The following is a 22,330-nucleotide window of genomic DNA, read 5'->3' as shown; positions in this document are numbered from 1 at the left end:
ATTTTAAATAAAAAAGAATGAGGAGGCTCTCTATGTGCTGCTAGGGAATGATCTGTACAAGACACAGGTGGAAGACATGGGAAGGTGAAGAGGCAAAAGAGGAATGAGAGAAGGGCCAGAGATGGAAGAAAGACCCTCTGCAATGCAGCTCATTATACAGCTTTGATTTTATTCATGTAAATATCTTACATGTTCAAAAAGAAACTAGAGTCAAGAAAAAAAAATCTCTAAACTTTGAAAATTAATTAAATTAGCATTACTGATTGGTGTAAAAACCACAAAACTACATCAAATGATTTTAGAACACAAAATTTTACTGTAGATCCTTAGATGGCATGTTCTAAGAAAACTATAGCTAAAATGAAAAATTTTAACTTCATTTAGATGTCACTATTCTATGTACTAATACTGGTATTGTCATTTTTTAAAGTGTATATTGTAAAGCCATTGAGTAATTACAGAGTATCAACGGAAACAACATTAGAAAGGAAAAGAGAGTAAGATGCACAGTGTAAAGGAAGAAGACAGGAAGTTATATTAAAATCCTATAAAACAAAAAAGAATAAGAAAATAAATTGAATAGCAAAAAATTAGGTTGCGTTTTATTTCTCTTTATTTATTTTTTCAGGCGCTCTGGTTTTGCTCCCAGTCTCAGGAGGAAGCAGTCCTTCACTATTACATATTTTGTTGGCTACTGGTTTTTCATAGACAGCCTTTGTCAGTTTTATCATGAATGGGTGCTGCAGTTTGTCAAGTGTTTGTCTGCATCTAACTAAAATTTAAAAATCTAAGACTAACTGATGCCCAGATAGAAAAGCACATGGACATAGGGAGGGGAACATCACACATTGGGGTCTGATGGGGGGCGGGGGAGGGGATGGGAGGGGAGGGACAACAGTGGGTGGAGAGGTTGGGGAGAGAGAACATGGGGAGAAATGCCAGATATAGGTGACAGGGTGACGGAGGCAGCGAACCACCCTGCCATGTATGTACCTATGCAACAATCCCGCATGATCTGCATATGTACCCCAGAACCTAAAGTACAATTTAAAAAACAAAAAGAAAAGAAAACTTGCATTCTTATAATAAACACCAAAAGGTTATAGCGTACACTGTTTATAAGTGTTGCTGAGTAAGTTAATGTATCCTTAAAATTTTTTGTGTCTATATTCATGAAGGATACTTCCTGGTCTATAGTTTTCTTGTGCTTTCTCTTATGATGGTCTCGCTACTGGCCTCACAAAAGGAGTTGGGAAGTGTTCCTCCTCTATATCCTGAAGGGTTTATGAACTACTAGTATGATTTCTTTTTTAAATATTTGAATTCCAGGTATGCTGGCTCACACTTGCAATCTCAGCACTTTGGGAGGCTGAGGAAGAAGAATCAACTTAGCTCAGGAGTTCAAGACCAGCCCAGGCAACTTAAGAATAACCTCTCAAATGTTAAAAAAAAAAAAAAACCAGGCTGGGCATGGTAGCATGCCTGTAGTTCCAGATACCAGGCAGGCTGAGAGAAGACTATCTGAGCCCAGGAAGTCAAGGCTGCAGTGAGCAATGATTATGCCACTGCACTCCAGTATGGGCAACAGAACAAGACCCTATCTCAAAAATAATAAATGAATGAATGATAAAATTACAGATGAATGAATGATAAAATTCAATGGTAGCAGTGGACCAAGAAGGCTAGTGACAAGTCTCCAGTGATTGTCTCCCCTGCAGAATCCCAAAATAAACAACTATCTACACAAAAAAAGCACCGTCATTAAGAACCAAAAATCAGGTGAGTGATCACGGTACTGGTTTTAACTTCCTATTAAGGAAAGAGGCACTGAAGAAACTAAGAAAGATAGTCTTCAATCAGCTACACCACTCCTTCCCCATCCCCCGGCAGCAGTCACACACAGGACACACAAGCTTTGCACTTGGGGGACAAAAAGCACAGTGACTGGGTGCTTTGCATTGGAATTCGGTGCTGTCCTGTCACAGCAGAAACCAACCCAGGGCAGAATTAGCCAGCACTCGCTGAGAGAACATTTAGACCCGCCCTATAAGAGAACCTACATTCTGGCAAGCCCTGCCACCATGGTCTAAAGTGCTTTGAGGTCCCAAATAAACCTGAACGGCAACTAAGATGACAAAATCTGCAATTCTTGGGCAAATCCTAGTGCCGGGCTGGGCTCAGAACCAGTGGACCTGGGGGGCACATGACCTGAGATACCAGCTGTGGCCACCATGGGAGTGCTTGGCCCTGCCTACCCCAACCCAAGTAGTGAAGCCTGCAAGAATGAAAGTGACTCCTTCTTCTGCTTGAGAGGACGGAGAGAATCAAGACGGCTTTGTCTTAAAACTGGGATACCAGTTGAGCCACAGCAGAACAGGGTACCAGAAAGAATTCTGAGGCCCTCACTCACTCCAGGTTCTGGCTCCCAGGCAATTATTTTAGATACAGTCTCGGCCAGATGGGAACCCACGCCTTGAAGGGAAGGACTCAGTCTGATGGGACTCATCACCTACTGACTAAAGGGTCTTTGGGTGATGATAACCAGGTAGTACTTGCCATGGAGCTTGGTAACACCTAGGGCCATGCAGCTTCGTGTGTGATCTAGCACATTCCCAGCTGTGGTGGCCACAGGGAGAAACCCCTTCTGCTTGAGTAAAAAAGAAGAGTAAAGGAGACTGGCATTACTTTTCATGTCTTGCAACATGGACACAAGCCTGGCCACAGCAGGGTAACATACCAAGTGGGCTCCTGGGGTCCCCAGTTCCAGGCCTTGGCTCTTAGATGGGATTTCTGGACCTGCCCTGAGCCACAAGGGAACCCACTGCCATGGAGAGAGGCTTAGGACTGGCAGCATTCACCAAAGCTGACTACAGAGCCTTTGAGCCTTGCGTGAAAACCAGTAGTAGCCAGGCAGTACTCACTGCAGGCCTGGGGCAATGGTGACCACAGGGAGAGACTTCCCTATTTAAGGAAAGGGGAGGGAAGAATGAAAAAGACTTTGTTTTGCAGTTTGGGTCCCTGCTCAAGTACAGTGGAATAGAGCACCAGGCAGATTCCTACAGTTTCCAAGTCTAAGCCTGGCCCATAGATGGCATCTCTGGATCTACCTGGAGCCAGGGGGAAATCACCATCTTGAAAGAAAGGACACAAGACTAGCTAGATTTGCCTGCTGCTCCCTTGTAGAGCCACTAGGCCTTGAATGAACATACACAGTAGCCAGGCAGTGGTCACTGCAGGCCTTTAATGAGACCCAGTGCAGGGCCAGTGCTGTGCTGTGCTTCAGGTCTGACTCCATGTAGTCCCAGAGGGGGTGGCTACAGAGGTGCTCATATCACTCTTCCCCCAGCTACAGGCAGCTCAGCACAGAAAGACTCCGTTTGTTTGAGAAAGGTAAGTAAAGGGAACAAGAGTCTCTGCCTGGTGGTAATCCAGGGAGCTTTCCAAGGTCTTAACCAAGACCACCAAGGTGATACGTCTGTAAGTCTATACACAGTGTGGGCTTGGGGTGCCTCCTACAGCAGATTATTACATAGTGTGGCCTCTAAAGCAGTTATGGCTGCAGTGACCAAAGACGTAGATCACACCCACAAGTCCCTTCAACACATAGAAAGCCTTCCCAAGAGGGAAGCATATAAACAAGCCCAGAAGACTACAATAAATACCTAAATCTTTAATGCCCTGACATCAGTGAGCATCTGCAAGCATCAAAACCAGCCAAGAAAACATGACTACACCAAATGAACTAAATAAGGCATCAAGACCAATCCAAGAAAGACAGAGATATGTGACCTTTCAGATGGAGAATTCAAGATAGCTGTTTTGACAAAGGCCAACAAAAACTCAAGATAACACAGACAAGGAATTCAGAATCCTATCAGATAAATTTAACAACGAGATTGAAAAATTTAAAAAGAATCAAGCAGAAATTCTGAATCTGAAAAATGCAAATGACATTCTGGAGAATGCACTGGAGTCTCCTAAAAGCAGAACTGATGGGACTGGGCATGGAGGCTCACGCCTGTAATCCCAGCACTTTGGGAGGCTGAAGCGGGCATGGTGAAACCCATCTCTACTAAAAATACAAAAATTAGCTGGGCATGGTGGTTCATGCCTGTAATCCGACCAACTCCGGAGGCTAAGGCGTGAGAACTGCTTTAACTCCAGAGGTGGAGGTTGCAGTGAGCAGAGATTGCACCACTGGAATCCAGTCTGGGAGACAGAGCCAGACTCCACACCCCACTCCACCCCCAAAAAAAAGCCAGGCACGGTGACTCACGCCTGTAATCCTAGCACTTTGGGAGGCCCAGGCAGACAGATCACAAGCTCAAGGGATCAAGAGCAGCCTGGTCAACATGAAGCCCCATCTCTACTAAAAATACGAAAATTAGCTGGGTACCATGCCATGTGCCTGTAGTTCCAGCTACTCAAGAGGCTGAGGCAGGACAATCACTTAAACCCAGGAGGCAGAGGTTGCAGTGAGCCAACACTAAGCCACTGCACTCCAGTATGGGTGACAGAGCGAGACACATTCTCAAAAAAAGAAAAAAGCAGAACTGATGAAGCAGAAGAATTAGTGAACAGGAAGACAGGCTATTTGAAAATACACGGAGGGAACAAAAGAAAAAAGGATAAAAAACAATGAAGCACACCAACAAGATCTAGACAATAGCCTCAAAAGGTCAAATCTAAGACTTACTGGCCTTAAATAGAAGGTAGAGGGAGATGGGGTAGAAAGTTTTCTCAGAAGTATAACAACAAGAGAACTTTCCAAACCTTATTGAGAAGGACATCAATGTGCAAGTATAAGAAGGTTACAGAACACCAGGCAGATTTAACCCAAATACAACTACCTCAAGGCATCTAACAACCAATCATCCAGAAGTGAAAAACAAAGACTCCTGAAAGAAGCAAGGGGAAAGAAATGCGTAACACACAAAGCAGTACCAACACATCTGGTCTGGCAGCAGACTTCCGGGTGGAAACTTTGTAGGCCAGGACAGAGTGGCACGACATACTTAAGATGTTGAAGGAAAACAACCCTTTATTCCTATAACGGTATATCCTATAAAAATATACCTCAAGCATGAAGACTTTCCTTGAAAACAAAAACTAAAGGAATTTATCAACACCAGAAAAGAAATAATACAAGAAATTATGAAAGGAGTTTTTTGTTTGTTTTGAGACAGCATTTCGCTCTTGTTGCCCAGGCTGGAGTACAGTGGCACAGTCTCAGCTCACTGCAACCTCGCCTCCCATGTTCAAGCGATTCTCCTGCCCCAACCTCCTAAGGAGCTAGGACTATAGGTGCCCAGTACCATGCCTGGCTAATTTTTTGCATTTTTAGTAGAGACAGGGTTTCATCATGTTGGCCAGGCTGGTCTTGAACCCCTGACCTCAGGGTATCCACCTGCCTCGGCCTCCCAAAGTGCTGGGATTACAGACATGAGCCACCACTCCCGGCCACAAGTTCTTTAACATGAAATGAAAGGACATTAATGAGTGATAAGCAATCACCTAAAGGGATAAAACTCACTAATAGGTACAAAGAAAACCACAGAATAGTATAACACTGCAATTGTGGGATGTAAACTACCTATATTTTGAGTAGAAAGACTAAAAAGATAAATTCATCAAAAATGATAACTTTTCCAGACATAGTATAATAAGGTATAACTTGAAACAGCAAAAAGATTAAAACATGGAAGATGAGGTTAAAGTACAGAATTTTTATTAGTTTTCTCTCAGTGTTCAGCTGTCAGTAGTTTAAAATAATGGGCTATAAGGTATTATTTGAAAGCCTCACAGTAACCACAAATCAAAAATAAGATACAACAAATAAAAAGCAAGAAATCAAAACACACAACCCAAGAAAATCACCTTCACTAATAGGGAAGACAGGAAGGGAAGAAGGAAGAAAAGACCACAAATCGACCAGAAAGCAAATAACAAATGGTAGAAGTAAGCCCTCACTTACCAGAACAACCTGAAAGTGAATGGACTAAATTGTCTAATAAAAATAGAGTGGCTAAATGAATTAAGAAAAAAAAAAAAAAACACCAAATGATCTGTTGCCTACAAGAAACACACTTCACCTATAAAGACACGCGTAGATGAAAACAAAGGGATGGAAAAAGATATCTCATGCCAATGGAAACCAAAATAGAGCAGAACCTATACTTATAACAGACAAACTAGAGTCCAAGACAAAAATTATAAAAAGCGATTTTTTTAAGTCATTATACAAGGCTTAAGGGGCCAATTCAGCCAGAGGATACAACAACTGCAAATTACACCCGTCACTGCTGCACCCAGATATATAAAGCAAATATTACAGCTAAAGAGACAGACATTATGCACCTCCTAATGCCATGAATAAGTATAAGGCATCAACTATTAAACAGTCTGGCCAAAATTTCAACCTGAATCTAACTGTGCTTTTAGATATAACTTTCTATTTACAGAAATCCAAGGGCTGGAGGAAGAAGTTAAATGAAAATGAAAGAATCAGATAAATCCAGAGTTTAAGAAATTGTACACAACAAGTGTCTAAGTTTCTTCAACAACAAAACATTAATAAAGGAGGGACTGTTCTAGATGAAGACAGACTGAAGAGACACAACAGTGAAATGCCATATATGAACTTGTTTGGATCAAATTTCCAATAACCCAACACTGTGAGCACGTTTGAGATGACCAAGGAAATCAACTATGGAATTACTAACAATGTTATTCAGTTGATAACGGTACTGTAGCTATTCAAGAAGACTGCATTTTTTAGAGATATATACAGAAGGATTTAGAGGTGAAAGAACATGGTATCAGAGCTTTGCTTTAAATTATAATAGCAGCAGCAAAAAAAAGAAAAAAAAACAGAAGGCCAAGATGAAGCTGGGAAAATGTTGAACTTTGTTCAATATGGGGCCTTATTTATACTCTTCCTCTAGCTCTGCATATGTCTGAAAAATTATAATAAAAGTTTTGTTTTAAAGACAAAAACCAAATAAAGCTTAGTTGCAAGAGTGCAACTGCAGCTAAGCTTTTTTTGAAACAGAGAAGATAATTTCCGACGAAAATGAAATGCATATGGCTCCTGGGACCCCAGGCTAGAATGAGTTACCTTCTGGCAATCCTCTTGAAACTGGACTGAAATAAGTCTTCCATGACATGATGGTGTTCCCGACAAAGAACTTCTGTCATCAATTCCAACAACATAGGACTCTGAGATTGTTCCAGTGCATCTAGAAACTGGAAGGAATGCATCACCAAAATTGTGTTGGGTTTTACTTTTGCTTCAATCGTCTAGCTACATAGTGAAAAATGTAAACATCTAAAAAGTTTCTTATATAGTAAAAATAATAACATATAAAAAAACAATTTCACAGACTTAAATACTAATATTTCTGTCATTTTTACAGATATTGTGGGTGGCTGGTATATATCAGTGTTTACTACATACTGGGCCTGTATTCTTTTTAGGTTTTGCAAATGTTACTCTCCTCTCTGTCTCAGGTTCTGAGAGGCCATGGTGATGCGCCTTCTACAGGCCCCCTCCTTCACCACACCAGAGACTCTTGCCCTTACTCCGATTCTGGTCATGTGCATGCTTTCCACATTGTCCTTGCTATAGAGGCAACAACCCAGGCCGCTCCCTCAATGTTCTCATCCTAACCATCCCCTTCTCTGTCTCAGTATCTGTTCTACTTTCTAGGAGACACCCTTAATTTTACCTTCAGAATAAAACAGGTATGTTTTTATTTAAATTTTGCTTCTGCATATTTAATTTCCAAGGACCCTTAGCCCATCTCGTGGACATAATACCTTCTTTCATCTCTGAAACTATTCTGTGCAGTTTCCACTGCACTTGAGCCTGGGTGACAAAGAAACACTCTGTCTCAAAAACAAAACAAAACAAAAAAAGGCCGGGCATGGTGGCTCATGCCTGTAATCCCAGGACTTTGGGAGGCCGAGGTGGGTGGATCACAAGGTCAGGAGATTGAAACCAACCTGGCCAACATGATGAAACCCCATCTCTATTAAAAATACAAAAATATTAGCTAGGTGTAGTGGCGCGTGCTTGTGATCCCAGCTACTCGGGAGGCTGAGGCAAGACAATTGCTTGAACCAGGGAGTCAGAGGTTGTAGTGAGCCAAGAGAGCACCACAGCACTCAAGCCTGGTGAAAGAGCGAGACTCTGTCTCAAAATAAACAAACAACGAAACACACAGACACACACACACCCCACAAATGCATTTCATGTCTATATCCAGAATGGGGTCCTAACCCTGAGATATGTCATAATGTATATACAAACATTCCAAAATCTGAAATGCTTCTGGTTCCAATCATTTCAGCAATGAGATGCTCAACGTATAGTATCAGGGATAATCATGAAATGCTTCTTAAATAATCATTATGAAATTTTAGAAACTGGAAATTACTGGTAATATTCCATTTCTTAGCTTCTTTTGGTATCATTATTCATAACTTATATGTACTTTATATATTCGATTTTATGCATAAAATGTTTCACAACTTAAAAATGGGAGAAAAAAAATTCCAGTGGATTCACATATACTCCTGCCACCACTGCTCTCCAAGTGAATCAAATGAATTCTTAAAGTTAGAGCACTTCTCTGATTCTGTATGTTCCACACACTTCTTTTCATCAAGATATGTAACAAGAAAAAAAAAATCAGTGTTTTAATCTTACTTGATACTACTAGAAACTAACCTTTTTCATGCAGTCCACGTAATTATTGTACCGCGGAGTTCCTGCGGGAAATTCCCTGGACTGCATGGGGAAGTGAGCGACAATGAGCTGCTCCAGAACACGCCTGAGTTCCTCCAGACTACCCCCAGTGAGGCTGGTGAAGAACGGAAGAAGAGTGACAGCTTGGCCCTGTGGAGCAAGGCAGACATAAGAAACTGCACTAATTGTGGCTTACAGATCCTACAGAATAAATAAAATTACTGTTTTCTAAAGACGCTGCAAATAAAGCACTATTTGGAATCAATGAATGACTTCAGCATAATTTCTAAATTATATTAAAAACCAACCTGAACACAATTCTATACCTCATCTTTTTATTGAGATGGGAGTCTTACTCTGTTGCCCAAGCTGGACGGCAGTGGCACGATGTAGGGTCACTGCAACATGTACCTCCTGGGTTCAAGTGATTCTCACTGCCTCAGCTTTCAGAGTAGCGGGGATTACATGTACCTGCCACCACACCTGGCTAATTTTTTTTTGTATTTTTAGTAGATACGGAGTTTCATCATGTTGGGCAGGCTGGTCTCAAACTCCTCACCTCAGGCTATTCACCTACCTCAGCCTCCCAAAGTGCTGGGATTACAGGTGTGAGCCACTGTTCCCAGCCTACAAACCTCACCTTTGAATCTTAACCAGGCTGGTCAGTTGACTCAGGCTGTAGACACACAAATAAATACGACATGGTGCTGATTCGGTATGTGCTTCCTCTTCTACAAATAATGAACCTAGTAAAAATGTACTGGACAAGCTTTGTGTAGATGGGGTGGTTAACAACTACACATTGCAGAACTAGCTGAGAACTTCATACTGAGCTTAACTAGGAGTTGATTCCTATCTCCCTTGCATGGCAGATAAATTCTAAGACTGTCTATGGAGAAATGGGAAATTTGATTAATCACACAGCTGAAAATTCCAAATAATTATCCCCTTTATCCAGTAATAAGGTCTCTTGCATTAAGGCCACATTTCAATAGGCTTTAAAATCTAATTGTTCTAGGACTTTAAATTTAATAACCTTTAAATGACAATATTTATTAATTCTTGACCGTAAAATTCACCAAAAAGTTTTATATTGTTTAATAAATGAGTAATAAAGTCATTATAGCAATCCCAAAAAGCCAATTTAAATAGTATATATGCAAACACAAATGTCAATTCATACAAATATGACAATCTTATACTTTAAAAGAAATGTTCTCAGGCCGTAGCATCTCACATCTGTAATCACAGCACTTTGGGAGGCTGAGGGAGGTGGATCACTTGAGGTCAGGAGTTTGAGACCAGTCTGGCCACTAGGGTGAAATACACTAAAAATGCAAAAATTGGCCTGGCCTGGTGGCACATGTCTGTGATCCCAGCTACTCGGGAGGCTGAGGCATGAGACTCACTTGAAACCAGGAGGTGTAGGTTGCACTGATTGTGCCACTGCACTTCAGCCTCGGCAACAGAGTGAGACTCTTGGAAGAAAAAAAAAAAAAAAGAAAGAAGAAAGAAAAGAAGGAAGGAAGGAAGGAGGGAAAGGGAGGAAGGGAGGGAAAAAGGGAAGGAGGAAGGAAGGGAAGGAAGGAGGGAAAGGGAGGGAGGGAAGAAGGGAAGGAGGGAGGGAAGGAAAAGAGGAAGGGAGAAAGGGAGGAAGGGAGGAAGGGAGGAAGGAAGCAAGGAAGGAAAAGAAATGTTCTTATGTCTTGGAAAGACACACTGAACTGAAGCAGGTACAGGTCAAATAACATGCCCGGCCTGCTTGGCCTTCCCAGCCAACTGACGGGTGGGGTGACTGCACAGGGAAACAAAGAGGCCCACACAGGCTGGTTATCGAGACTGGCTCATCAGTACAGGAGGATTACTGGATTACTGTGCTAGTCTATTTTTAAAAATGCTTGAAATTTTCCATAATAAAAAATCACAAATATGCAAAAATAAAAAAACAAGAAAGAGAATGTAATCCAAAAAAATAATTATTTCACTATTTACCTTTAAATGTAGATCCAGCTTTGTGTCAGCAAGTAGACTAAGATATGTCGTAAAGACTTCAGGGAATGAACCATGGCTTGTATTAAAAGATACAGATGAATCAATCTAAAAGAGGGAAAAGAAAAACAGGACACATTTCTATATTATGTCTCTGTTTCTTTAACCCATTGCTCAAATGTTTAAATTCTGGAAATAAACTGTAAATTTAATTTTGGGCTTCAATAATATTTTCACAAGCTTATTGTAAAATACTTTAATACTTTTGAGACAATACATGCAAAGGTGCTTTAAAAAGATAAAGCAGAAGAAACAGTAAGTCTGATAAATAATAATGGTAAAATTTTCAAAAGGAAGGTAAAAATAAACACCCATCCTGTCAAAATATTTTCTTATTTGTCAAACCAATGAGCTTTTGGAGCAACCTCCATCAAATTTTAAAGACAAAAGTTACAGAGTTCAAAGAACAAACATAACTGCTTTTTAAAGGAATTTCAAAATACCTGTAAAAGTTTTGCCAGTAAGGTCAGCACTGCCATTTTACTTTCGAGAGGAGATTCCTTGGCCCACCATGAATCACACTTCTTCCAGTGCTGCAGAATCACAGTTGCAAGTTTCAGTCCTTGGTGTTTCTGGCTTGCTCGCTCCCTGAAGCTCTGGTCTAGCATGCCGTTCAAAACGGCACTCACCTGAGACAATTTGATGGTGAGAGTGAAGGAAAATTTTTAATTTTGAGAATGACAGAAAACAAAATTTACTTTCATTTCAAAGCTATTCTTGGAAAATAAAGAAGCTATTTCTTTCTTTTTTTTTTTTTTTTGAGATGGAGTTTCGCTCTTGTTACCCAGGCTGGAGTGCAATGGCGTAATCTCGGCTCACCGCAACCTCCACCTCCTGGGTTCAGGCAATTCTCCTGCCTCAGTCTCCCGAGTAGCTGAGATTACAGGCACGCACCACCATGCCCAGCTAAGTTTTGTATTTTTAGAAGAGATGGGGTTTCACCATGTTGACCAGGATAGACGCGATCTGCTTCAAGCAGAAACAATGGGTTTTCCTTTTTGCACATTTTGTACTTCCTAAAGTTAATTTTATTTGCTTTCATTGTTTTCAGTGTGTCTGCCATTAATTCATCATCAAACTCTCCAAGTTATGAAATTGCTGAAAGCCCTCTGAGCCTATCAGGTCCATCTGCCCCATCTCCGTGGCGACTCAGCTCCTGATCTGCAATGCCAGTGCTGGGCCATCCAGGCTTCTGTGCGGGGCCGACGTCCTGCACCCACACCCTCCCCTCTTGGCTCACTGCCTGATCACTCTCCACCCAGCAGCATCCTGATGAGAGTGCAAAGGGACCTCTTGGGGATTTGGTTGTCTAAAACATCTGCATTCTACTCTCACATAATAGATAAACCAGCTGGATTCAGAACTCTAGGCTGGAGATTTATTTCATGAATTGTGGAAGAAATTTGGTTCAAGTCTTGCAGTATCCACACTGCTGCTAAGAAGACATATGTCATTCAATTTCTAGATCCTTCACACATAACTGCTTTTTCTCCAATGGAAACCTGAGAATGTTTTCTCCTGGTAAAACCCCAGGATTATGAATTCTCAAGAAATGTGTTCCACGTGGAGCTGTTTCTATGCACCATGCTGGACACCTCATGGCCTTCTTTCCCCTGGGAACTCAAGGCCTGTGATTCTGGGCTCCTCTGGGGCTGTGTCCTCAGCAAATGCCTCTCCGGGCCCCTGCTCTCTGGAGCCAAGGCCTTGCTGCTCCACCTTGTGCATGAAAGCCGTCTCCTCCTCATTTCTCTCGTGTTTTCTGTTTTGTCTTTTCACTCTCAACCCATTTCATTTTTAATTTCTGATGCCTATGCTTAACTCCCAAGAGACCTTTTCTGTTCTGATGTTCACTCTTGACAGCAATTCTTATTTCACAGGTACAGTACAGTCTCTCATCTTTCGGTTCTCTTCTCCGCCTAACATTTTCATCTCACTGAACAGGCCTTGACACAGATGCCTGTGTCCTGCTGCGCCCTCTGGCGTTCCTTTCCTCAGATGCCTGGCCCGCTGGTCTTTTGGCTCACAGGTAGGACCTGGCTGGAAGCGCTGTGCAGCATGCAGGACTCGCTGGTGGGGAGGATCACTGTCGCTGACCCAGGTGGCTGTGATGCCTACATCTTTATTTTCTCTTAGGGCTTGGCAGGGTATTCTTGATGCTGAACTCAAAGCATTTGGAGGGAAAGGGCAGAGAGCCTCGAAGTCTAGAATTTAGGTAGGCCTGCACTTAACTTCCCCCTTTTCCTGATGCTATCCGTATACTCAGCCATGCCAGAAACCTCCAGTCTAGAGGTCTATCCTTCCCAGTGTCACTGCCCCCTCCCCTTCTCCTCAAGTGGGGAGGATCAGACCCCCAACAGCAGGAGGCTGCCCTGAAAGGGAGAGCTGGCCTTCCCCCAGTCCTCTCTTCTCAGCCTCTGCCCACCCCTGCTCCCATGCCTGCCCTGCTGGGGTTCAGCCAGTGCGGACCCCATCTTCCAAAGGCTGTATCACCCCACAGCTATCTCGGACTCTGCATGCAGTCTGCCACACCTGTCCTTTTGATTTACAGCTCTTGTCACTCTTGGGAATCCTTTTCTCCATGTCCTTCGAGATTATAGTGGTGCTTTTTCTAAATCCCATTCTGTTACTTTAGAGAAATTCGGGAAAAGAATAGAGGTAAAGGTTTATAATTTTTCTATCATTTCCCTCAGAGGTTATACTTTACAAAATCAGAATGTTAAATCTGAATGTCATCTACTATGATTTTATTTCTAACTTAAAAAAAAAATACAAATTTCTAGGAATCTATCACCAAAGATTCCCCTACAACAGACAAGCACTGTTTGCAATAAAAGCTCAACTTAGGAAGCCATGTACTCTCCCTTAAACTGGACATACCAACAGTTTCCGTCCACAGAGCAGGTTAGATTTCAAAATCCCAGTTTAGCGAATGAAAGTCAACTGTATATTAAATACTGATCTCCAGAAAGCTGATGTGGGGGGGAAGGGGGACACAGCAGGAAGAAGCAGAAAATGGTAACTCGGCATCAAGGCCACGAGAGAGCTGAGAATAGAGAGGTCTACCGGGGCGCAGAGACCCGCCTGCAGCTGGTATGAATGCAAAGCCACCTCTGGGCCCCGGGATGGGTTTGTAAGCTCCAAGGCCACATTTTGGCAAACATCAATATCCTGCATAGCTCTGCTTCGTAATACTTAGGCTTAAAAATTTGCAAAGCATGAGGGAACAGAAAAAATGTTTCAGCATCTGATAATAACATTAACTATTTTTTATTTTATGAGACAAAGTCTTCCTATGTCACCCAGGCTGGAGTGCAGTGGCATGATCTCAGCTCACTGCAACCTCCGCCTCCTGGGTTCAAGCAATTCTTCTGCCTCAGCCTGCTGAGTACCTGAGATTACAGGCATGCACCAACATACCCAGCTAACTTTTCGTATTTTTAATAGAGACAAGGTTTTACCACGTTGGCCAGGGTGGTCTCGAATTCCTGACCTCAGGTGATCTGCCCACCTTGTCCTCCCAAAGTGCTGACATTACAGGGGTGAGCCATCACGCCTGACCTAACATCCACTAACTATTGATAAAAGGTGTGTTTTGAGGTTTTTGTTGAGTTTGTTAAAAGAAAGAGCTTTTAATCTTCTAGAAAAAGAATCTTGTCATATTTTAATGAAATATTTCGGGAATATAGCAACCTTTTAACAAGCATTACATAAGAAAATATTGGCTGGGCACTGTGGCTACACCTGTAATCCCAGCACTTCGGGAGGCTAGAGGCTAAGGTGGGCAGATCAGGAGGTCAGAAGTTCAAGACCAGCATGGCCAACATAGGGAAACCCCGTCTCTACTGAAAAACACAAAAAACTAACCAGGCATGGTGGCAGGTGCCTGTAATACCAGCTACTTGGGAGGCTGAGGCAGGAGAATCACTTCAACCCAGGAGGCAGAAGTGGTTGCAGTCGGCGAAGATTGCATCACTGCACTCCAGCCCGGGCGATGGTACAAGACTCCATCTCAAAAAAAAAAAAAAAGAAAGGAAAGAAAATATTTACTTAAAGGAAAATTTTGTTACCATTTTGGGATTGTCCATTGATGACTGCATGAGCTCCAATACAGCAAGATCCATATTTTTCAACAATTCTGTGTTGATCGTTTCTGAGAACAAGCTATAGAAATACTCCCCATGAGAGAAGTGGATGACGCTGCTCTGTGAGCTGCCCAAGGATGGCGTGGACAGCAGTACTGGGTTCAGGAGAAGACTCACAAGGCGCTCACACTGGAAAGAAGAAAGGAGAGGTTCCATCACCTGGGCACGTCTTTGCATGGCACAAAAAGACCCTTGGGCAATTGATAACTTTGAAATTGGAAAATGACGCAGTAAAGTCTAAAAAGAGCCTGATTCAAGTTGAAACTGTATATATTTCAACTAGCCTCCATTTTCTAGGTGTCATTTTGGGAAAGAAATCTTACTTGACCCATATTTCTTGTGAAAGCACAAAAAATCTTCTTGTTTTTTACTTTATTTTTTGAGATAGGGTCTTGCTCTGTTGCCCAGGCTGGAGAGCTATGACACGATCTCGGCTCACTGCAATCTCTACCTCCTGAGTTCAAGCAATTCTCCTGCCTTAGCCTCCCAAGTAGCTGGGATTACAGGCACATACCACCACACCCAGCTAATTTTTCTATTTTTAGTAGACGGCATTTCACCATTTTGTTCAGGCTGATCTCAAACTCCTGACCTCAAGCAATCCACCTGCTTTGGCCTCCCAAAGTGCTAGGATTCCAGGCATCAGCCACTGTGCCCAGCCTTGTTTTTTAAAAACAGGGTCTCACTCTGTTGCCCAGGCTGGAGTGCAGAGGCATGATCATGACTCACTACAGGCTTTACTTCCTAGGCTCAAGCTATCTTCCCACCTCAAGCTTCCTGAGCAGCTAGAATTACAAGCATATGCCACCACACCTGGTAGAGACAGGGTCTCGTTTTGTTGCCCAGGCTATTCTGAAACTCCTGGGCTCAAGCCATATGCCCACCCAGTGTTGTTGCTTTGAGGGTAAAGTCTAGTAAGGGTGAGTATTTTTAGACAATTTAAATATGTTAATTGTCTACATTAACCAGACAAAGGGGGGAAAAGGGGGTTTCTGCTACAGAAGAAAGGAAGTTGGGATGGAGTGAACACAGAGGGCTGGCTGCAGATCTCAGCTACAGCAGTGACTATTTAAGGCCAGCCCAGCATAGTTCAAAGAGTCATGAGAATATTTTTTTTGAAGCCTCTGGGATTATCCTTTAAAGGCCCTCCCAATCATCCATGTGGAGGACCACCAAGGAGAGAAGAGGCCACATGTCAACACGGCTCAGCTTCATAGTCACAAAACGTTCTGTAGCTAATAATTCCTTTTGGAAACAAAGTGGGACAGACAATACCTCAATATTAAAAGAATGTTGTTCTATTCTGTTTTTTTTTTCATAAACGACTGAAAAAAGAATCTTTTAGAAAGAAAGTCAGCTCATGTTAATCATTCAATACTTGTTCAGCTAAGACCTTACTACCCAAATGCCAGTATCTAGCAACACCTGCAAGTGAGGTATGTATTTCCATTATTAGGAGAGTGCGGCATGCTGAGGTCTTTCCTACCAGTCCTCCAAAAGCAAAGGCAAACTCCAGAAGTCCGGTGGCCAGCTGCTTACAACTGGGGTCTAAAGGAGGCAGACACTGTCTCTCATCTCCAGGAGCAATGCTTTTATAAACCAGGGTAAGAAGCTCTGTGCCGAGAGAATGAGGCAGATCTGTGGACTAAAACAAAGCCGACACTGAAATGCCGAGCAAAAAGACATTTCATAGGAAAACACAATTTCACTCCTCTCATTAAATAAAAATCCCACCATAGAGAGCACTGACAATTACCTTGCAATATTCAGAAAAACTTTAATTCAACATCGTTTCTGCTGTCCTTGCTGTTTTGCGGTAGGGTCTCACTCTATTGCCCAGGCTGGTGTGCAGTGGCACAATCGTGGCTCACTGCAGCCTCAAGCTTCCACCTCAGCCCTGAGTAGCTGGGCGTACAGGTCCACACCAGCCATTCCTGGATTTTGTGGGGTTTTTGTTTTTTAATTTAATTTTTTTGTAGAAATGAATTCTTGCCATGTTGCCCAGGCTGGTCTCAAACTTCTGGCCCCAAGCAATCCTCCCATCTGAGACTTCCAAAGTGCTGGATTACAGGTATGAGCCACTGTATCTGGCTCAACCTTGCTTTCTATGCTAGATTCTTCCTGTGTGTTGTCTTGCCACAAAGGCACAACAGCAGTTCTTAAAGTTTTTCAGAAAGCTGCCCAAGGTCCTTTATTTTGCTTTCATTTATGTTTACAAATTTTTACATTTGCTTTCATATTTATACTGATACTAGACCAAGTATTTCTGTAACTCATTTCATCATGCTCAATACACAAAGGATATTTAACTAAGAATATAAATAAATACACTAATTATCATACTAAAGCTCAAAGACATGTAAAAACAAATAGGATATAATTACCTGAGATGGTAATATAGCATGCAGAAGCTCAGCTCTGTGAAGCTGCTTGCAGGCAGACACAACAGCAGCCAGCCTGCTCCTGTGCACTTGTGCATCAGGGCCATACAAGTTGACGGCACAAAGCTCCTCAATCCTGGCCATTAGAGAAAAACAGTAATCTATATGAGCTCTGATCTCATTAAATTATCAAGACACTCTGAGAAAAATGTCTGCACTGTTATGAAAGCAAACAGAGGCAACACCTAACAGAATGCACACACCCTAAGCTAGTGTGGAGATCAAACATGGTGCTAACCGCGTCTGAAGTTTGCTGAAGCTTGGTGCAGGGAAGGCACAGGCTAAATGCAATTTCTAAACAACTGCTGAGGTCACTGGCAGCAAACATCCCACTGATATGACCCTTACTTGAGGAAACAGGAGCAGCTGCAGTTACACGGGAACATACTAGGACCTGAAATTCCAAGACAACACATTCCTGAATGCGACCGAGTGCCCACCTCCGTGCTGTTATTTTCTCTCTCAGGTGGGTCTCTAGCGTATCTTCATATGGGGACATCTTTAGCGCTTTCATCAGGTTCACACAAACATCAGGAAGATGATCCATAACCTGGATGTCCCCGATGTTGAACCCTACGCTCGCGGGCTCACACAGCGTCTGCACCAGGACTCTCATCAGGTGTGTGTTACACAAGTCCTTCTTCAGGAGCTGCAACACATGGTTTGATAAACATAACGTCATCAGCCAGCATTTCTACTTTCACCAGAGTGCAGGGCCCATGAGGTTGGGAATTTCTGCCTGACTAGGGAAAGAGTGGGCAGAGTTTCTCTGTAAAATAGGGGCACAGTAACGCTTGAGGCTTGTGGGCTAGGTGGTCTCTGTGCAACCCCTTATGCATCGGGTAAGAAAGCAGCACAGACAACAGGTGGGCAGAGGCGCATGACCATGCTCCTACAGAGCTTTATCTGCAGAGCAGGCAAAAGGTGGGGTTGTGCCCATGGACAGTTTCCCAATCTATGACTTAGGGGACTGCTGCATCCCAGGGAGTTTGCTTACACAATAAAGCTCACGGATACATGTATAAATATTTGCTAACCTATGTTTCCTAAGGTAGATGTTTGATCACAGTACAAAATACAGCATCCAAGAAAACAATTAGAAAACACTATTTTGTATTTTATTTACGCAATGAAACTCTGAAGGACATGCAAAGTTTCATGTTTCAAGAGTAGATTGTTCATCATCATGACCTTAGTTAATAACAATGCACTGTAATTTTGAAAACTGCTAAGAAAATAGATTTTAAATGTTCTCATCACAAAATACATTACATGTGAGGTAATAGATACATTAATTAGCCTAATTCAGCAATTCCACAAGTCAAACCATATCAAAACATCATGCTGTTGTTTTATACCATAAATACAGTTTTTAACAACTAAAATAAACTGACAAATTTATTTTAACAGATAACTCTTCAGACAATGAAAAGATTTAGAAAAGCCAAAACCTGGGCTTCTCTTCCTGGTTCTTCCTGGAGTCAGGAAAAGCTGGATTGAGAGGATGAAATATAATAATGATTTTTTGTAAAAAGTCAAAACCCCTTCTAACAGGAACCTTTGAAGTATTTTTCCAGTACCAAATATTGAGCTTCAATTAACAAAGCAGCAGGACAGCCTACCTTCCACCCTTCAGGGGAGGTGTTCAAGAGAGTTGTGGTGAACTCCATGATCCGAACGACGACGGTGCATTTGCTATAGTTGTACCTTTCTCCCTCCTGTGGGCTTGGTGTGGTACCTGCTGCCCCAGCGCCAAAGCACTTTTCTGCTGCTACAATGTCATGCATAGCAATGCTTTCTAAAAAGAAAGCCACTGCTTTCAAAAGTGAAGACTGTGCTTCAATACCTAGAAGCAATTAGATTAAAACATTAATTTAGGCTTCCTTTTAACTCCACTAAGATTAATATAAAATCGGTTCTCTGAGTATAGGTATGATATTCGCTCAGTAAAAATTCACAACTTTTCAAAAGAAACAAACAGCTTAATAACAGCTGAATAAAGTTGGCAGTTATTTTTTCTCATTTCAAAATTAACACAGCCTAAACAGAACCAAACCATAGACTCATCCCATAAGGACACATTTACGGAAGATAGGTCTTGATTCTCAAACATTACATGTGAGAAGATAAATTATTATAATCATTTTAAAGGACATTTTGGCAATTCAGACCAAGTTTTTGAAAATATGCATGAGTTTCTATCAAATGTTTAAAAACTCATTATGCTTTATCTAGCACTGAAAATTTAACCTAATAAAATGACTACAGAATTGCAGAGAGAGTTTCTAAGAATGTTCCTTTTAACATTATTTTTAATAATGAAAAAATTAAAAATCCTGTCCTTCAAAGGACAGGAACAAATTATGGAGCACCAGTCATCTTATTGAATCAGCTTACACATCAATTCTCCAATGGGCTTTTTCATAAAACTCGTTTGTCTGAAAACACCCTGGAGCTGGTTCTCCTCTCCCTATCTCTCCCTGTTCACCAGGACTCTCCTGCTTAACCAAAGACAGATCCATCCTCACCTCTCTCCACTCTAACTGTAGTTTATTACTTCAAGGTCCACAGCCCTTCAGAGCCCTGAGGGACAATTTAAAATAATTTTATACTGTTTAAAGAGTGAGCAAAGGCAATGATTGAGTAGAAAAAGCCTTTTTATAAGTCTCACCATTTCTAATTCTTTGTTTCCAATATAATTTAAGAAAAGTCAATCAAATTGTCAACTGAAAGCATTAAAAATAATTTTGGTAACATGTTTTGTTTTTTTTTTTTCTTGAGACGGAGTTTTGCTCTTGTTACCCAGGCTGGAGTGCGATGGCGCGATCTCGGCTCACCGCAACCTCCGCCTCCTGGGTTCAGGCAATCCTCCTGCCTCAGCCTCCTGAGTAGCTGGGATTACAGGCATGCGCCACCGTGCCCAGCTAATTTTTTGTATTTTTAGTAAAGATAGGGTTTCACCATGTTGACCAGGATGGTCTCAATCTCTTGACCTAGTGATCTACCCATCCTGGCCTCCCAAAGTGCTGGGATTATAGGCGTGAGCCACTGCACAAAGCCGTGAACAAGTTTTTTTTTTTTTTTTGAGATGGAGTCTCACTCTGTCACTCTAGCTGTAGTGCAGTTGTTTGATCTTGGCTTACTACAACCTCCCCTTCCTAGATTCAAACAATTCTCGTACCTCACCCTCCCAAGTAGCTGGGAATACAGGTACTTGCCACCATGCCTAATTTTTGTATTTTTAGTAGAGACAAGGTTTTGTTTTGTTGGCCAGGCTGGTTTTGAACTTCTGATCTCAGGTGATGCACCCACCTCGGCCTCCCAAAGTGCTGGGAGTGCAGACAAGGGCCACCGTGTCCGACCATGAACAAGTTTTTTTAAATATGAAAATCTATACAAACAAAAGTAGAATTCCAACCACATAATTTTATTTTTTATATGTAATAACTATCAAAACTGCCATCTTTATGTTATTCTGGCAGTAAAAAATGTAATGTGCACTAACAACAAATGTAATAATAACACAAAAGGAAAAAAATTATTTATTTATTTATTTTCTAAGATGGGGTTTCACTACGTTGGTCAGACTGGTCTTGAACTCCCAACCTCAGGTGATCCACTCGCCTTGGCCTCCAAAGTGCTTGGATTACAGGCGTGAGCCACCATGCCCCGCCGAAAAAACTTTTTAGACAGGTCTCACTCTGTCGCCCAGGCTGGAATACAGGGGCGCAATCACAGCTCAGTGTAACCTCAACCTTCCAGGCTCAAGCGATCCTTCCACCTCAGACTCCCTAGTAGCTGGGACCACAAGTATGCATCACCACAACCGGCTAACTTTTGTACTTTTTGTAGAGATAGTGTCTCGCCATGTTGCCTAGGCTGGTCTCAAACTCCTGGGCTCAAGTGATCCTCCTGCCTCAGCTTCCTCAAGTGCTAGGATTACAGGCGTGAGCCACTGCGCCTGGCCAAGGAATCTTTAAATAGGTATACCCTTTCATTAAAAAGACATAGAGAGGGATATAGTAAAATTTTAAGCATAAAATGTAATACTTTAGGATAAACTCATTTAAAGTGTATGGAATGAAAATAGGAATTCAGGTACTCTACATAATTTCCAACAAAGCAGCTATATTTTCAGCCGATGATGTTGAATATAAAACTGCTACAGTATTTACTGTCCAAACAATATATTTTTTCAAGTAAAATTAACAGTTTTGTATATTTAAAACGTCAACATTTACAACACACCAAAAAGTGTAACTTTTTCACTTATATAAAGCTATGAGAAAAACTATTGTCAACTGTGAAGTGTGAAGGAAGGAACCCTCACAGTGAGGTGGCACGAAAGAGCAGGCAAGGCATCCACACAGAACCCGTCATCATGTCACTGGGATTCTGACCTGGCAGCACCATACACACAAGCATGAGGCAAGGGCAACCTACCTAGGACCTGGAACGCCCCCACAGTTCTCTCCCCGATGAACGTGTTGTAGCATTCCAGTGCAGCCAGAAGCAGGTCCAGCCAGCAAAGCGTGGCCCTAAGGCTGAAGGGCCCCCGCAGGTGCAGGAGGGTGGGCTGAGCCAGGATACCTGAGGGCTGGCGACAGCTGCCCCCCTCAAAGATGTTGATGAGAAAAGAGACACCTTCTTCCTTGAGAACATCTTTCAGCCATAGATTAGGGGATCTATTGCCTATAGGCAAGACAAAGAAACAAGATTAAAATACAGACACATAAATAACTCCCACATATCTAATCTTTATACCTAAATTTTCAAAATAATATGGGACAATCTTGTTTCATTTAATTATGCATTCAACGTGTCTCACTGTAATTACTTCCAAGAAGGTATTTCCACCACAGCTATTCTCTTCAGGTTCCTTAAACATTATAACAATAGTTGGATGCAATTCGGAATAGCAGCATACTACTACTCCTTCCCCTGCCTTT

The 22,330-nt window shown here is 42.0% G+C and overlaps 1 protein-coding gene across 4 annotated transcripts in view; it reads right to left on the bottom strand.

The window, feature by feature from the left end:
- Positions 1-22,330, bottom strand: part of PRKDC (protein kinase, DNA-activated, catalytic subunit) — a 195,847-nt gene that overhangs the window by 104,253 nt on the left and 69,264 nt on the right. For all 4 annotated transcript variants that reach the window (XM_035277313.3, XM_002758884.6, XM_002758885.6 and 1 more), the window contains exons 31-40: positions 21,825-22,073; positions 19,004-19,227; positions 17,822-18,030; positions 17,325-17,457; positions 16,427-16,585; positions 14,866-15,069; positions 11,242-11,427; positions 10,742-10,846; positions 8,732-8,899; positions 7,118-7,245 (exon numbers count right to left, since the gene is read on the bottom strand). In XM_035277313.3, coding sequence (XP_035133204.3) covers positions 7,118-7,245; positions 8,732-8,899; positions 10,742-10,846; positions 11,242-11,427; positions 14,866-15,069; positions 16,427-16,585; positions 17,325-17,457; positions 17,822-18,030; positions 19,004-19,227; positions 21,825-22,073 — 1,765 coding nt within the window. The remainder of the gene's footprint in view (positions 1-7,117; positions 7,246-8,731; positions 8,900-10,741; positions 10,847-11,241; positions 11,428-14,865; positions 15,070-16,426; positions 16,586-17,324; positions 17,458-17,821; positions 18,031-19,003; positions 19,228-21,824; positions 22,074-22,330) is intronic.

This window comes from Callithrix jacchus, chromosome 16, assembly GCF_049354715.1.
Source record: "Callithrix jacchus isolate 240 chromosome 16, calJac240_pri, whole genome shotgun sequence".
NCBI lineage: Eukaryota > Metazoa > Chordata > Mammalia > Primates > Cebidae > Callithrix > Callithrix jacchus.
Note: the sequence above shows the minus strand (reverse complement) of the source record. Positions and strands in the feature narration are given on the sequence as shown.